Consider the following 18,646-nt stretch of genomic DNA (forward strand, 5'->3'; position numbering starts at 1 on the left):
ATTGACTCTTCAACTCATATTTATGAAAGTTATAAAAAGAAAAACAAAATAAACTTAGTTTTATCTTCATATTGATGCAGATCTGCTAATGCTAAATTGGGCTTTTGCAGAAAAGCTCTAAAATATCTGTCTGTTATACACATTTCAGACAAGATGATCCTATTTGTTGTAGTTCTTTTCTTTAGTTGATTATTCTCTCATTCATATTTATTTTTATTTTTTTATTTTAAAGAGAATAGTAAAACTAAAAACAACAGTAGCAAAATACCAACATCACAGACAAAAACGAAACAAAGCAAAAACAGTAAAAATGATACAAGGTTTCAAAGCAAGATGATAGGAATTTACTGAAGAATTATGTAATTAAATTCTAAATATTTGCATTGTTCTGATAGTGCCCTACATAGGAAAAATATGAATGACATCTACACTATTCTTCCTAGCAGATAATCTAGTTTTTATTCATGATTTCTGAAAAGAGTATCTAACTGCAAAACTACGTCTGTAATAAACTTGCTTCTTAGATTTATTTGCTTAGACAGGTAAATACAGTATTTGAAGGCCAGTGTGGCCAGGCATGGTGGCACATGCCTGTAATACCAGCACTAGGGAGGCTGAGGCAAGAGGATCGTCGTGAGTCCCAGACAATGCTACAAAGTGAGCTCAAGGCCAGCCTGAACTGCATAGAGAGAACCTTCCTCAAAAAAAGACAAAAAAAGAAGGCCAATGTAATCACTATAATTGTACCCAAGTATGTTTCATTGCATTTATAGTGTTTACACATATTGTAAAATTTTATTTTCCTGACGCTCCTCCAAATATAAGAATTTAAATACTTATTATATTGTACATCTTACATAAATATTTTTAAAGCTCAAAACTCTTTAATGTACTCTTTAATACTCTTTTTTAGTATTATTTTTATTTTGGATGCAAATCTAGTAGTACCGTGTTTTTTTTATTTCTTTTGCTTCTCATCAAATTTCATTCTTTGGGCTTTTTTATTATTCATTATTTTAATCTTCCATATGTACTTTTTTTTTGGTACTGGGAATTGAACTCAGGACCTTGTTCTTGCCAAGCAGACACTTGTGCCTCTGAGCTATACCCTTGGCCCCAACATGTACTTTTAGGTAATATACAATTTTATTTTTTAAAAAACCTTCTTTGAAAGGTTTAAAAATCCTTCTTTGAAATTCTAAACCATTTGACAGGGAAATTTAATACATTTATATTTACTGTCACAACCAAAATGTTTGGTATCATGTCTAATACCTTATTATAGCTAATAGTCTCACAGGGAAATAAACCTATTTACATTTATTTTCATAACAAACATGCCTGGTTTTACATCCAGTATTTTATGATTATTGTTTTTATGCTCCATTTATTTTTTTAAATCAGGATAATAGGAGAGTAATAATAATTAATATATTGCCTAACGTTATCTTCATACTAGTTACTCAGAGTACAAGATACAGGCGTGAAATAATGTCTAGACAATATTAGCACCAATTTTATTTTCAATGAAGTCAAAAGAACTAGCTGTATAACTATCTTACCTATCTTGTGCATATATATTTTTACTCTTTTCCCTTGTTTCTTTTTGCTTTTCTTCCATCAGTTTCTCTTCCCTTTGAACAGTTTCTTACCAATTCACGATATGTATTGTACATTTTGAATCTTATTTACTCATACAACTTCTCACACTAGTGAGACAATATGATGTTTACATATATGGGTCTGATTTATTTCACTTATTAGCATGGTCTCAAGTTGCATCCATTTACCTAGAAAAGTCTCAAATTTATCCTTCTTTATGGCTGAGTAGTAATCCATTGTATAAAAAGACCACATCTCTTCTGTCCATTCCTCAGTTGATGGGCATTGGGTTGATTCCAAGATTTAGCTATTGCAAATTACGCTGCTATAAACATGGGTGCACATATATTGCTGTGGTATGATGTTTTTAATTCTTCTGGGAAGATACACAGAATGGGAAGAGCTGGGGAAAATGGGACCTCTAATACTAGCTTTTTAAGGAATCTCCACACTGATTTCCACAGTGGTTGCACAAGTCTACATACTCACCAACAGTGAAGAAGGATCCTTTTTCCCACAATCCTGCCAGCATTTGTTATTGGTTGATTTCTTGATGATAGCCATTATTTCTGGGGTGAGAAGGAATCTGTGTTGTTTTAATTTGCATCTATAAAATGACCAATAATGTTGAACACTTTTTCATACATTTATTTTCCATTTGTATTTCTTCATCTGAGGAATGTGTATTCATCTCAGATGCCCATTTTTGGATGAGGTCTTTAAATTTGGGGGACCTGATTTTTTTCAATTTTATGTGATTTAGGTACAAGTCCCTTGTCTGAGAGAAAAGTGACTATAATTTTTCCCATTCTGTTGGTTTTTTCATTCTGTTGGTTTCTTTTGTTGTGCAAAAGCTTTTTAGTAGGGTAAGATTCCATTTATTGATTCTTCATAGTATTTTTGTGTAGTCTGTGTTTTATTCATGAAGTCTCTGCCTGCACCTATGTCTTCATGATTACAACCTATTTTGTCTTCTAGTAGATTTAGTGTTTCTGTTTTAATATTAACATCTTGGATCCATTTTATGCTGAGTTTAGTGCATGGTGCTAGGAATAGATCTAGTTTTAGTCTTTGCAATGTGGAAACACAATTTTTCCAATCACCATTTATTAAAGAGGCCATCTTTCTTCCAGTAAACATGTTTAGCTCCTCTGTCAAAGATAAGGTGGCTGAGTGTGTTTGCAGTTGCGTCTGCATCTTCTATTCTGTTCCACTTATCCTCAGGTCTGTTTTTGCCAATAACATGATGACTTTTTAAAATTTATTTTAAAAATAAAAGAAGGAAAACACATTAACAGAGAACCATTTACAAAATAGTAACAGAACAATACAAACAATACAAAGTTACAAACAAAGTGGTAGGAAATAACAATGCTTGTTGTATTACGTATTGTTATCTTCAAAGTGGTTTCTCACGGAAACAAATAGAAACATGCAATACTGATCTATCAAGCAATCATTAACTCTTTCTTTCAGTAAAACAATGGAGGACAGTAGTTCAACTATATTAGCTATTCTGTATATACATACATACATAATTTACCCTTCTTTCCCTTCTCTTTTCCCATACCCCAGTTAACATGCTGATTTTATCACAGTAGTTTTGTAGTATAATTTCAGGTCAGAGATTGTGATGTTCCCTAACTTTCCTTTGTTACCCAGGATTGCTTTTGCTATTCTAGGTCTCTTCTTCCATATCAATTTTAGCAATGTTTTCTTTGGTTCTGTGAGGTATCCTAATAGTATTTGATCAGGATTACATTAAATCTAGAAGTCTTTGGTGGAGATTTGAGGTCTTCCATATAGAGTATCATGTCTTCTGCAAATAATGATGATAATCTTATTCCTTCCTTACCCAACCTTATTCCTTTTATTTCTTGCTATTGTCTAATTGCTCTGGCTAATGTTTCCAGAACTATATTGAATAGGAGTGATGATGTGGGCATCCTTGTGTTGTTATTGATTTTAGAGTGAAAGTTTTCAGTTTTTGTCCATTTAGTATGATGTTGGCTGTTGGTTTGTCATAGATGGCTTTTATCAGGTTAAGATAATCATCATCTATTCCAATTGGCCTATAGTGCTCTTTCTTTTTTTTTTTTTTCCGGTACCCGGAATCGAACTCATGACCTTGCACTTGCCAGGCAGGCGCTGTGCCACTGAGCTAAATCCCCAGTGCTCTTTCTTTATTGGGTCCTTCCCTGACTTTTGTATCAAGGTAATGCTTGCTTCAAGGAATGAATTTGGAAGTATTGCTTCCCTTCAATCTAATTAAAATGTTCAGAAAGTAGTGGTATTAGATCTTGCCTAAATTTATGGAAGTATTGAGCAGTGAATCCGTCAGGGCCCAGGATTTTTTTGTTGATAAATTTTTAATTACATTTTGAATTTCATTGGCTCAAGTTGGTTTATTTAGAATTTTTTTATTTTAAAGATTAAAGAACAAAAATATATTTGCAACAGTACATTTACAAAATAACACAAAAACAATGCAAGCAATACAGAATTTTGGATAAGTTGATAGGAAATTAACAATGGTTATTGTATTACATATTGATATCTTCAAGGTGGTTGCTCAGATAAACAAACATAAGCATGTAAGATTGATCAAACAATTAAACATTAACTATTACTTTCAGTAAAGCAATAATCTTGTCTATACATATACACATATTTTTCCCTTCTTTCTTTTCTCTTTTCCCTCATCCCAGTTGTTCTTTCCTTTTGAGCAGTTTCCTTCTCTTTCACAATATCTATTCTTTCTCCTAGATTTTATTCACTTTTTCAGGTTCTTACACTAGTGAGACACAGTGTTTACACAAGCGGATTTGATTTATTTCACTTAGGTGTATGGTTTCTAGTTGTATCGATTTACCTATAAAAAGCTTTGAGTTCATCTTTCTTTATAGCTGAGTAATATTCCATTATATAAGAATGCCACAACTTTTTTATCCATTCCTCAAAAGATGGGCATTTGGGTTGTTTCCATGATTCAGCTACTACAAATTGCACTGCTATAAACATGAGTGCACATATATTGCTGTGATATGATGTTTTCAGTTCTTCTGGAAAAATACCCAAAAGGCAACTAGCTGGGTTGAATGGGACCTCTAATCCTAGGTTACTGAGGAACCTCCAAACTGATTTCCACAGTGGTTTCATCAGTCTACACTCCCACCAACAGTAGAAAAGGGTGTCTTTTTCTCCAAAGCCTCACCAGCATTTATTATTGGTTGATTTCTTGATTATAGCCATTCTTTCAGGGGTGAGATGGAATCTCAGTGGACTTTTAATTTGCATTTCTCAAATGACTAATGATGTTGGACTTTTTTTCATGTATTTATTTTGTCATTTGTATTTCTTTATCTGAGGTGTGTATTCATCTCAGATGCCCATTTTTAGATACAGCCTATAAATTTTTGGGGGTGATTTTTTTTTTCTTTTAGTTCTTTATGTTATAGGTAGAAGTCCTTTGTCCAAGGGACAGTTGGCTAAAGTTTTTTTCTTTTTCTTTTTTTTTTTTTTTTGCAGCTTGTGGGTTTTCCTTTTACTGTGCTGGTGATTTGTTTTGATGCTCAAACACTTTTCAGTAAGATGATATCCCAGTTGTTGATTCATTGAAGTACTTCCCATGCAGTTTGGTTTTTGATCATGAAATCTCTGCCTACCCGTATGTCTTCAAGATTTTTACCTCCTTTTTCTTCCAATAGATTTATTGTTTCTGTTTTAATATTGAGATCTGTGATCTATTTCAACTTGAGTTTGGTGCATGGTGATAAACACTGGCCTAGTTTCAATCTTTGGCATGTGGCGAGGCCATTTTTCAAGCACCATTTCTTGAAGAAGCTATCTTTCTTCCAGTGAACTTCTTAGGCCCCTCTGTGAAATATAAGGGGGCCGAATGTGTTTCTGTTTCAGGTTATGACTGCATCTTCCAGTCAGTTCCATTAATCCTCAGGTCTTTTTTTTTTTTTTGCCAGTACTATACTGATTTTATCACAGTAGCTTTGTAGTACAATTTCAAGTCATGCATTGTGATGCCACCTGACTTGTCTTTGTTACCCAGGATTGCTTTTGCTATTCTGGGTCTCTTCTGGTTCCAAATGAATTTTAGGAGTATTTTCTCTATATCTGTGAGGTATGCTAAGGGTATTTTAATTGGAATTGCATTGAATTTGTACAACCATTTTGGGAGTATGGCCATTTTCACAATATTGGTTCATTTTACCCATGAGCAAGGAATATATTTCCATTTTCTGAAATCCTCTTTAATGTCTTTTTTCAGAGCACTGTAGATTTCACTGCATAGATCTTTTACTTGTTTTGTTAGATTGATTCCTAAATATTTTAATTTTTTGGATGCTATTGTGAAAGGTATGGTTTCCTTAATTTCTCTCTCAGTGTGTTTGTTGTTTGTGAATAGGAATGCTATTAATTTTTAGTGTTGATTTTCCATCCAGCTACACTACTGAATTGGTTGATTAATTCTAGGAGTCTTCTGGTGGAGTTTTTGGGGTCTTTCGGGTAGAGTATCATGCCATCTGCAAATAATGATAATTTCACTTCTTCCTTTCCTGTTCTTACTCCTTTTATATCTCTCTCTTGTCTAACTGCTCTGGCTCACAATTCCAGAGCTATGTTCAATAGGAGTGGTGACAGTGGACATCTTTTTCTTGTTCTTGATTTAAAGTGAAAGCTTTTAATTTAGTGTGATATTTGCTGTTAATTTGTAATAGATGGCTTTGATCAGATTGAGGTAAAGACTATATATTGCTATTTTCTGTACAGTTTTTCTCATGAATGTGTGTTGGACTTTGTCTAAAGCTTTTTCTGCATCTGTTGAGATAATTATGTGATTTACACTTTGGCTTTGTTCATATGGTGTATCACATTGATTAATTTGCATATATTGAACCATCCCTGCATTCCTGGGATGCATCCTACTTGGTCATAGTGTGTTACCATCGTGATGATTTACTGCATTCTATTTGCTAGTATTTTACTGAGTATCATTGCATCTCTGTTCATTAGGGAGATTGGTCTGTAGTTCTCTTTTTTGGTTGCACCTTTCTCTGGTTTTGAGATCAGTATAATACTTGCCTCCAGAAATAAGTTAGGGAGCATTGCTTCTTTTTTCATTTCATTGAAGAGTTTGGGGAGTGTTGCCATGAAATCTTGTCTGAATTTCTTGTAGAATTCAGCTGTGAATCTGTCAGGACCTGGGCTTTTCTTTATTGGTACGTTTTTAATCACATTTTCGGTTTCATTAATTGATATTGTATTATTCAGGATTTTTATATCTTCTTGATCAACTTTGGTAATTCATACATACCTAGGAATCTGTGCATTTCTTCTGTGTTTTCCATCCTATGGGAGTAAAGATTTTCAAAATAGGATTGATGAACTTCTGAATTTCTATAGGATCTGTAGTAATTTCACCTTTATTATTCCCTATTGCCTGAATTTGAGGTTTTTCTATCCTTTTTTGATAAGGTTGCATGGGGGTTTATTAAGTTATTTATTCTTTCAAAGAGCCATCTCTTTGATTCATTAATTATTGTAGTGTTTTCTTTGTCTCAATTGCATTAATATCTGCCCTAATCTATATAATTTCCTCCCTTCTTTGAGTGCTGGGTTTGACTTGTTCTTCTTTTTCTAAAAGTTTGAGGTGCAGCATTAGGCTATTTATTTGTTCGCATTCTATGTTCCTGATATGTGATTTCACTGCTATAAACTTCCCTCTGAGGACTGCTTTCAGTGCATCCCATAGATTCCGGTAAGTTTTATTTACATTTTCTTTTGTTTCTAGGTATTTTTTAATTTTTTCTTTAATTTTATCTGTGACCCATTGATTGTTCAGGATACTGTTATTTAATTTCCATGTGTTTATGGAGTTCTTGAGGTTTCTTTTTTCATTAATGTCCAATTTTATTGCACTATGGTCAGATAATATGCATGGGATAATTTCAATTCCTTTGCATTTAGTTAAGCATGTTCCATGGGCTAGTATGTGATCTGTTTCAGAGGAAGTCTCTTGTGTACTGAGAAGAATGTGTATTCTGATGTTGTGGGGTGGAACACTCTGTAAACTTCTACTAAGTCCATTTGTTCACAAGTTTTGTTCAGTTCTGTTATTTCTTTGCTGATTTTTTGTCCCATGGATCAATTTCTTTGTGTCAATGAGGTGTTCAGGTCCCCTGTTAGAGTATTGTTATTAGTTTTTTTGTTTTTTCATGTCTGTTAAGGTTTGTCTTACATAGTTGGGTGCTCCCATAATTGGTATATACATATTTATGATTGTTATCTCTTCCTCTTGAAGTTTTCCCTTCACAAGTATGTAGTGACCTTCTTTATCTCTTTTGATCATTCTTGCTTTGAAGTTTGCATTGTCTACAACCAGAATAGCTACACCTGCTTTTTTCTGGGTTCCTGTTGCCTGGAGTATTGTTTTCCATCCTGTGACTTTAAGTCTATGAATTTCCTTTTGAGTTAAATGTGTTTCCTGAATACAGCATATCATTGGATTTTATTTTTTAATCCACTCTGCCAGTCTGTTTCTTTTGACTGGTGAATTGAGGGCATTTACATTTATTGTTATAACCAATATATGCTGATTTATCATTGTCATGATATTTACTTGCATTGGTTTCCTACTCTTTCTACCTGTTTACTTGCTTGGTTTTCTTCACAGTTCCTGTCTACTGTTGTTCTTGAAATTGCAATCAGAATTTTCTCTGTCTAGAATATCTTTTAGTACTCTTTGCAGTGCTGGTTTGGCACTCATGAAGTTCTTCTATTGTTCTTTTTCATGGAACTATTTTATTTCTCTGTTGAATTTGAGGGATAGTTTGGCAGGGTACATCAGTCTTGGTTGGAAGCTGTTTTGTCTCAGGACCTGTAATGCTTTGCTCCAAGCTCTTCTCGATTGGATAGTTTGTGCTGAGAAGTCTGCCGTGATTCTGATGGGCTTTCCTTTATAGGTAATCTGTTCCTTTTCTCTAGCAGCTTTGAATATTCTGTTGTTTTGCTGGAGATCTGGGAACTTGACTATTATATGTCTGAGTGTGGTTTTATTTTGGTTGTGGTTGTTTGGAGTTCTATAGCCTCATTTACCTGTATAACAGGTTCTGTTTCCATACTTGGGAAATTTTCTGCTATTATTTCTGCAAGTATTCTTTTTATGTCAGTTGTGTTGCCTCCTGCTGTTTCATTGACTCCTATCAGTCATACATTATTCCTCTTTGCCTCGTCTTGCAGCTGTTGAATTGACTTTTCCTGGATCCTTGTTGATTTCAAGAGGTCCTTTCTTTCATGGTCGCTAGATGCCATGTTGTCTTCAAAATCTGAAATTCTATGTTCAGCTTCAATCAAGCGGTTTTGGCAGCTTTCAGTGGAAGCTTTAATTTCCTGGAAATTTCTTTTAATCTGGTTCATGCATTCTGAATCCTTTCTATATTTTTCATTTAATGTTTCCATCCATTGCCTGTGTTCTTCTATTTTCTTGTATGTTTCTTCTTCAGATGTTCTGAGCAGTTCTTTCATTATTATTGTCATTTCATTTTCTTGCCTGAGAGATTATTTCTGATCTGATCTCTTCTATGGCCTTGTGAAGTTGTTTCTTTACTTCCACTGCAATCATTTCAGCACCTTCAGGCGTGTGTTTACCAAGTTCTCCTCTGTTGATGTCTCTTGAACTTGTTCTGAGTGGAGTGGAGTTCTGGGATTGTGTTTTTGTCCTTCGTCTCCTCATGTTTGCTTCTGAATGCAGAAAGTTCAGTTTCCATCTTCAGTGGCTGCGCAGCAAATGCCACTACTGTCCCTAGTTTTTCTGTTGGTCAGTTTTGCCCCTCTGTGTATACTGAGATGCACTGCTTAGTCTGGAGTTTTCTGGCAGTTCCTGAAGTGCATCTAGTTACCCTAGGTCTCAGACATGGGCATTGGTGTCAGCTAATGGCAGACTGTCTGATCCAGCATCCCCTTGCAGTTCAGGGCACGTGTACAGTCCGGACTCGTGTTGCACTGGTGGGATAATCCCGGTCCAGTGAACCTGTGTCCTCATGCAGTTCAGGGAATAGGCAAAACCCAGACATGAACTGTAGGGTCAACAGTTTGTGGGTGACCTGATTCTGTGTCTCCAGTCAGTTCAGGACACATACAGGAGACAGATGTGGGCTGCACTGACAGCAATCACAGACTGCCCATGCCTGCGACCACCCAGGAGGTCAGGGCACAAGTAAAGCACAGACTCAAACCATGGTACCAGCAGCTAATGGAGTGCCTGCTCACTCGATGCAGGGGAAGCACAGGGAGGGCCCACACATGAACCCCGGTGAGAGCCATCCCTGGGCCTTATGAGTGAGGAACTCCTGTCTGCTGCGGGTGCATGGAGTGCAGAGACTCAGACTGTAATGGTGGCGGGGTTTTGGGTCACCTGCTCTGCCCCCAGGAAGTAGATGGGAAATACCTGGCTCTCTCCGCAGCTTTCAGCTGGGAACCGTGGTGGCAGCAGGTTGCAGCCCACCTGCTTCTGCTTCTTCATCAGTTGAGAAATGTGCACAGGAGCCAGATTCGGGCCACTCAAACAGCAAACACAGACTGCCCGTGCATGCGACGTCCCCCCAGGGGTTCGGGGTGGAAGTAAAGCACAGACTTGAACTGCGGTACCAGCAGCTCTTGGAGCACCAGCTCTCTCAGTACAGGGCACATGCAGGGAGGGCCCACACACGAACCTAGAGTTTTTAATCTACTGGATTTCTGTTTGAATCTGGTTCATGGGTTCCATTTCTTTCCTAGGTTGGGCATTCATGATTTCCCTTGTTTTCCTGAGTTCCTCTATTTTTTTTCCTGTGTTTGCTTTAATGTCTTTCATTTTGATCATCATTTCTTTTTGCACTTTAGAAATTACTTTTTTCTATGGCTTCCTGCACTGGTTTTTCACTTCTGCTGCTATCATTTCAGAGTATTCCAGTGGTTGGCTTCCAATTTCCTCTGTCTCTTTGTGCTCTGGATTTGTCCTGGATGGCCTAGGTTTGTGGTTGCATTTTGCTTCTTTGTCTTATCACTTTCTCTTTTCTATTTTTACTTTATTATGTTTTCTGTATTGATGCTTGTAGATTTCTTGTGTTAAATAGCTTTATCCCTGGTGTTGAGGCTTTCTACCAGCTGGCTTGTATTTTTACTGTTGATTCTATTTCAGCCCACCAGTCCTACCTGTCCATTGTGTGCACCCTGGCTGGGGACCCAACTGTGTGGCTGGCATGCCTACCAGACGCATCAGGGTCCCATCTGATGGAAGGAAGGAGGATCCGATCTCTGGAACTCTTCCTTCACTCCACCTAGGTTCTGGGTCCTCGCAGAAGAGGAAGGAGGAGCTGATCTCAGAGAATTTTCCCATGGGTGCCCTAAGTCCTGGCTGCAAGAAAGGAAGGAGCAATCTCAAGGCATCTTCCCATGCCATTCACCTGGGTCCCAGCAGCAGGAAAGGGAGGGGCCTTTCACATGTTTTTATTTCAAAATGGAATTCATTCACTGCATTCAACTAACATTTCCTAAAACGCTTCTGTGAATATAGAAGAGGTGATGAATTAGGTAATATTATTCTCAAGGAATCCAAGGAATTAATAATCCAGGTAAATTAAGCATGCTTTTATATATGTTGATTAAATATGTCTTATATTATTTATAACTATTATGATGTTCAGTCCATGATATCTAGCACAGATAGACAAGGTATCTAATGTTTATATTTATGACAGTTTTTATATTTATTAGTATATTTTGTTGTATATAATTATCTTCATGCTGGCACATGGTACACATACATAACACATCTTAATTCTTTGTACTTCGTTTTGTCCACTCACTTTTACCACTTCGTCCCTTTCTAGTTCCTCTGCCCTTTGGCATAGGGTATGTCTTTCCATTTAATGTTCATTTTCTCATAGAAAAAATCATGAGATAATTGTTCTTGTATGTCTAATTCGTTTTATTAACATTATGATCTTAAGGTGCATCCATTTTCCTACAAATGACTCAACTTCATCCTTTTTTATGGCTGACTAGTACTTCATTTCAGATAGATAGATGATAGATAGATAGATAGGCAGACATACAAATAGATATGTCACATTTTCTTATTCCATTCATATGTTGATGAACATATTGACTGCTTCTGTAATTTATGTATTATAAGTTGGGCAGCTGTAAAAATGGGTGTGTGTATATCACTGTAAAATGGCATTTTTTAACTGTTTCAAGAAAATACTTAGGAGAATAGCTGCCTGGACTAGAATTTCAATTTTAATATTTTGAATAATCTCCATACTGATTTCCATTATCCTTATATTACTAACATTTCCATCAACAATGTAGAAGTGTTCCTTTATCCTCTTAGTCTCACCAATATTTTTCTTTGATTTCTTGATAAAAGCTATTATTTTTACAGTAAGGTAGATTCTCAAGATTGTTTTAATTGGCATTTCCCTCATGGCCAATGATGTTGAACATTTTTTTGTATATTTATTTGCCATTTGCACTTCTGAGAAGTTTCAATTCCTTTCAATTGCCCATTTTTTCATTTAGTGTTTTACTTTTGATGGTTTAATTTTTATTTTTTAAAATATATTCTATATATTAGTTCTGTGTTCAAGGAGTAGCTGGAAATTTATTTTTCCTATTCTATAGCTTGTCTTTTCACCCTATTTTTTTCTGTGTGGAAAGATTTTAATTTGATGTAAGTAAATTGTTCTAATTAATTACTATTGGTGTTTTAGTCTGAATTTCATTAATTTTTGCTCTGATATTTATAATTTCCTTCCATGAAAGAGATTCCATTTGGATTTGTCTTGCTTTTCTAAAATTTTGAGATGAATTATTAGCTTATTTCAGCTTACTCTCTTTTTTCAATGTGGGCATTCACAGAAACAAACCTCCCCATTAGGGCTGCTTTTCTTGTCCCACATAGATTATGTAATGTTTTACAGGCATTATCATTTATTTCTAGAAACTCTTTAATTTCTTCCTTGATTTTTCTGTGAGTGCTTGATTATTCAAGAGTATATTATTTAATCTCCATGTGTTTGCAAAACTTCTCTTATTTCCTTGGCAAATGATTTCTGGTGTCATTGCACTATGATCTAATAATTTATGGTATAATTTTGATTCTTTTGTATTTATTCAAGCCACCTTTGTGTGCTAGTACATTGTCTATTTTGAAAAAAGTTTTATGTGCTCCTAAGATGAATTTTTTTTCTATTGTTGGGTTGAACAAGGTGTAGATATTTATGAAGTTCATTTTCCTGAAGGTGTGCTTCAACTCTCATATTTTCTTGTTGCTTTTTGTCTATTTGATCTATTTGTGATAGTGGGGTATTGAGTTTCCCCCACTATGATTGCACTGATGTTAATCTGACCTTTTATGTCCAATCATGTTTATTTTATGAAGTTGTGCATACTGGGATTTGGTGCATATATATTTACATATATATTTGTTATCTCTTTCTATTGAATTCTTCCCTTACTTTATATGTAGAGACTTTTTTGCCACTTCTAGTGAGTCTTGGCTTAGAGTCCACCTTGTCTGAAAATAGGATTCCTGCTTGTTTTCTTGGACCTGTTGCATGGGATATTATTTTCCATCATTTAGTTTTTAATCTATGAATTCCTTTTTTGGATTAAATATGTCTCTTGTATGCAGCATACTGTTGGGTTTTCTTTTTTGATCCCTTCTGCCTATCTGTGTTTTTTTTTTTTAGCATATGTTTCCATTTATTTAAAACTCAAGAATGTGCAAATAATGTATGCTGACACAGTGATTTGACTGGAGATGAAACTGGATGGAGAGATGGATTACAAAGGACACAAGAAAACTTTTGGGCATGAGGGGGTAATTATTATCTTCAGACAAAATCATACCTGAGTGTTACTTTGTTTTTGTTTATGGTATTTGGTCTCAGGGGCAGAGTTTCCTGCATGCTAAGCACACATTTTATTATTGGGCTACATCTTAGCCTGATTAGTTTAAAAAAAAAGTAAAAAAAAAAAAAAAAAAGCTAATAGTAAAACCTCTAAGCTGTTTACAGATCGAACCAAGGACTTCAACATGGTAAGCAGGGACTCCACTATTGAGCTATACCACTACCCTGATATATATCTCCTCATTCAATCACTTTCAGCATATCACCTAGTCACTATCAGGGGAATATTTACCTTCTAACATGCCTACACTTACCTGCTTCTACAGGGAAAGCTGTTCTTCACCAATAAAGCTACCTACCCCAGTTCCATCCGTAGAAACAATGCACCCTGTGGCCTTCTTAATTCATAATCACCATGAACCTTCTAAGTTAGTAGCTACTGAAACCTAAAACTAATTCAGACACATGTTCATACCTTTTCTTCACCTCCTTTGCAAACCCCTCCCTGGCCCCATCCCAGTGACCAACTCAAGGCATCTGCAGAATTGAAAGATCTCAAATAGGTACAAAAGCAAACAACCCCAGATCTCAACTTCTCAAGGGAAACCTAACATGAAAGCAGAGGAGAGCAGACTCCCCTATCTGTGTTTTTAATTGGGGAGTTGAGGACATTTACATTGAGAGTTAATATTGAAAGTTATTGACTTATTCCTGTCATTGCAGTTTTTCTGTTGCTTATTCCTTTATTTTTCCATTTTTTCTTAACTGGCCACCCTGCTTGATTTATACATTACGTCAAACTTATGACATTGTTGTCTTCATTATCTGTATTTAGCATACCCTTGATAATTTTTTGGAGTGCTAGTTTTGTGGTCATGAATTGCTTAAAATGTTTTTTGTAGTGGGAAGTCCTCATTTCTCTACCAATTTTGAAAGATAGGTTTGCAGAATATAGTAGTGTGAGCTGAATGCTGTTTTCTTTTAGGGCTTTTAACACTACACTGGATGCTATCCTAGCCTCTACAGATTGTGTTAAGAACTCTGCTGTAATTGTGTTGGGTTTACCTTTATAAGTGATTTGTTGTTTTGCTTTCACTGCTTTTAAGATTCTATCTTTGTATTGGACTTCTGGGATTTTGACTAATAAGCATTGTGGAGAAGTTCTCTGGTCATGGCTCTGGGGATTTTGTATGTATTAACGTATATGTTGAATCTTTTCTTCATATGTGGAATGTTTTCTGCTATAATTTCTGTATACAACATTTTTATACCATTGGTGGTATGTTTTGACTTTTTCTGACTCCAGTTAATCTTATGTTAGTCTTCTTTTAATAACCTAGCAATGGGGCTGGGGATTTAGCTCAGTGGCAAAGCGCCTGCCTGGCAAGCCCAAGGTCATGAGTTCGGTTCCTGGTACCAGAGAAAAACAAAACAAAACAAACAAACAAAAAAAACCCCTAGCAATTCTTGAATCCATTTCCCCAGTTTTCTTGTTGTTTATAAGGTTTCTCTTGATATATGGTTACATGTATCAGCACTGTCTTCTAGTTTTAACACTCTTTCTTCACATTGCCAATTTTTTGCTCATACTTTCAGTAGAATTTTTCATTGTCTGTATTTCTGTTGATGTCTTTTCACGTACTCTAATTCTTTGCTAAATTTATCATTTGTGTTTTGAACCTTGGTGGTTAGCACTGCTGTTTTTATTTGTATCTTTTTAAATTTCACAGACCATTTTATTAAGTTCATATAGCTATATAGTTATATCATCTTTGTGCTCACTGACCATTGTTGTTTTATCATTTTATATAATTCAACCATTTGAATTTTATTTTGTCCCCATCTATGCCTTTTGAATACGCTTTAAGAGATTTCAGAGGTTTTGGAGGGTTTTTGTTACCTTGTGTTTCTTATGTTTCTATTTTGGGGTTTTTGTTTGCTTTGCTTTATTTTCTGAGGGTTGAGATTCAATTAGAGTAGAAAAACTTTGTTGCCATTGTAGAGATCTCTTTAGTTTGTGTCTGCTTTTCAGTGATGTGATCTTGCCTATGTTTGTGTTTATTAATCTACTTCTTTTACTGATTCATTTTAATGGGGTTGGACCCCATTTTGCAAGGAACCCTTGCCAGTTACAGCAATATCAACAGATCTAAGCATGTGTCAGTCATGTACATTAAAACTTGTTTTAGCAAATTCACTCTTCTATCACTGTTCCTCACAGACTATAGTATACTATTATCAATATTACAACTGGGATATAAAAGGAGGGAGAACAGAAAAAAAGAAGAAAAAAGGAAGGTGATAAGCTAATAAGAACAGTGTGAGAGAAGGGAAATATCAACAGGTAAAACACACACAGGAGATAAGGTTCTGTTATGCTTGGTTTTGAGTAAAGGGTTAGTGTTGAGGAGAGTTGAGAGGATATTTTTGGAGACAGAGGAGGGATGCAGAGGGAGGAATTGAAATTGGAGACTGAGGGAAACTGAGAATGTCAGAACCTGTTAATATATTGATAATTAGCTTATATTTGAATCTATGCACAATTTTAATGAGGGTCACCCTAACATACCTGTAAAAGATACTATTTAAATCACTGGACTGCATGTACAGTGGACCTGAGGTATAAGAGATGCTGCAGTCCAGCTTCCTTTTCTAAACCTGATACCAGATTTTGGTCTAGTAAGTTTCTCTCTCTGTTTAGCTTCCCCAAAACTGGCTTTCCCTGTCACCACTGCTACAGTATAACACCTTTCTTCTGGTGCACTTATCAGAGTCTCTTTGCTTTGCTCACCACTTAGCCACCCTTGATTAACATTCATGATGATTAACCTGAGTAATGTACTATGATTATCTCATGAACAGATTTTATTACCACCAAACACCATCATTATAGTATTTACATGAAGAAAGGTTAAGAAAAGCCATCATTTTACATTAACAATAATTATAGCTCCAACTAATTCTTACAAAATCTGTTTTCAGTTACCAATGGATCTACCAGTTTTTGTAAAATCATTGTGGCTTTTATTTTACTAGATTTGAACATGCTTATGTACATTTATAATTTATTTCCCAATGTTAGCTTGGTTTATTTTGAGGGTTAATATGTTTTCAACTTTTTTATGTGCTGTCAGTGTAACATTGGTTTTAAGATGCTAATATTTCCTTTCAATATTTTGCTTGCTCCATAGTTGATCTACTGACTTCACAATGTCTGAAATAAGATTCAGCAATCTCTCTTCGGATCAAGTGATGATACTGGATCACGTGTTAGATGAAGTAGTTCCAATTCATGGAAGGGGAAATTTCCCCACACTGGAGGTAAAACCAAAAGATATCATTCATGTTGTGAAAGAGAAACTCATAGGGCAAGGGATTACTATTAGAGATACCCGATTGAATGGTTCCACAGCAAGTTATGTGCTTGCAAACCGTAATGGAATCACCTATAAGGATCTGGACATTATTTTTGGAGTTGTAATTCCAAGTGATGAAGAATTTCAGGTTATTAAGGACACAGTTCTAAGCTGCCTACTTGACTTTTTACCAAAAGGTGTAAAAAAGGAAAAGATTACCCTAAACACTATGAAAGATGCTTATGTTCAGAAGATGGTTAAAATTTGCAATGAACATGATCGCTGGAGTCTCATCTCTCTTTCAAATAACACTGGGAAGAATGTAGAGCTAAAATTTGTGCATTCACTCAGACGACAGTTTGAATTTAGCGTGGACTCCTTTCAAATTATTTTGGATCCCATGTTAGATTTCTACTATGTCAAAAATGTGAAGTTGACCAAAGAATCCTGTCCTGTTTTGGTAGCTGAAAGCATGTATGGTAATTTCCAAGAAGCAATGATTCACTTAAAATACAAGCTTATATCGACCAGGAAACCTGAACAAATTAGAGGTGGTGGTCTTCTGAAGTATTGCAACTTGCTGGTTCGTGATTTTAAGCCAGCCTGTGAGACAGAAATCAAGATTTTAGAACGTTATATGTGTTCTAGATTCTTCATTGATTTTCCTGATGTAGACGAACAGCAAAAAAAAATTGAATCATACTTACTTAACCATTTCATAGGAGAAGAAAATAGCAAGTATAACTACCTTATGACTTTGCATCGTGTTATAAATGAAAGCACTGTTTGCCTCATGGAGCATGAAAAAAGACAGACTCTCCACATGGTCACTCTTTTGGGTTTAAAAGTACTTGGAGAACAGAATGTTCTACCCAGTACAGAAAATGTAACATGCTTTTATCAACCTGCTCCATACTTCGTTGCTGAAGGAGGATACCCTACTTATAATGTAACAGCTGGACCACCACCTGTTTTCTTCCAGCCATATCATGCATTCCCCTTTCATATTCCAAGTGATGATTTAAGAAACCCATGTCCAGAAACAAGGAACACACATCCAACAGGAACACCGCCTAATTAAACATCCTTAAAGGCAAGTTTCCCAATTCTATAAAATTCATTATCTATTTTTAGTTTTTGCCATTAAAAAGTATTTTCCATCAATTATAGCTTAAACCATAAGAGTAAATACATTATCTTCTGTGAACTGACAACTTTAAATGACGTCCAAATGTTACTGACAAGTTATAATAATTTTCAAAAATTGAGAAACACTTAAATTGACACAGTTCTTGCTTAATACTTAGGACTTTCAAATTTGTTATGAAAAATACAGATGCCTATATCTTTGACTAAAATTAAAACAAGTCTTAAAATCCAGAAATACAATGAAGACAAGTGCCAGCATTTTTATTTAATCAATCTTTTTGCTAAATTTTTTTTTCTGATTAATTATACTGTTACCAAATTTTTAAAACTTAATATAAATGCATAATTTTGAAGAAAATAGATTCAGAAGATATAAAATCCTGGACTTTGTAAGCATTTATTTCTTCTTAATTAAATTAATTTACGTTCAAAAATCTGAAGAAACAATGGAAAAATATTTTCAGAAAACACTGGACATTAGTCATTTATCATCTACCTAATTTGACTTTTAGTTAAGTTGTAGATCTGGAAAATAATACCATCCAGCTCTATAGCTAATATTGTGACCAGTTATGTGCCTTTCTCTCTCTCTCTCTCTCTCTCTCTCTCTCTCTCTCTCTCTCTCTC

General features: G+C 35.2%; 1 protein-coding gene across 3 annotated transcripts in view; it reads left to right on the forward strand.

Moving 5' to 3' along the window:
- Fam46d (family with sequence similarity 46, member D) overlaps positions 1–18,307 on the forward strand; it is a 63,951-nt gene extending 45,644 nt beyond the window's left edge. For 2 of the 3 annotated variants that reach the window (XM_013507537.1, XM_005410070.2), the window contains exon 4: positions 16,706–18,307. In XM_013507537.1, the coding sequence (XP_013362991.1) occupies positions 16,725–17,951 (1,227 nt within the window). In that variant the 5' untranslated portion in view covers positions 16,706–16,724 and the 3' untranslated portion in view covers positions 17,952–18,307. Of the gene's footprint in view, positions 1–13,449; positions 13,484–16,705 lie in introns of those variants that run through there. The other variant, XM_013507538.1, reaches the window with a different exon arrangement.
- The last annotated feature ends 339 nt before the right edge of the window (positions 18,308–18,646 follow it).

This window comes from Chinchilla lanigera, unplaced genomic scaffold, assembly GCF_000276665.1.
Source record: "Chinchilla lanigera isolate Chin_1 unplaced genomic scaffold, ChiLan1.0 scaffold00128, whole genome shotgun sequence".
In the NCBI taxonomy this organism is placed as follows: domain Eukaryota; kingdom Metazoa; phylum Chordata; class Mammalia; order Rodentia; family Chinchillidae; genus Chinchilla; species Chinchilla lanigera.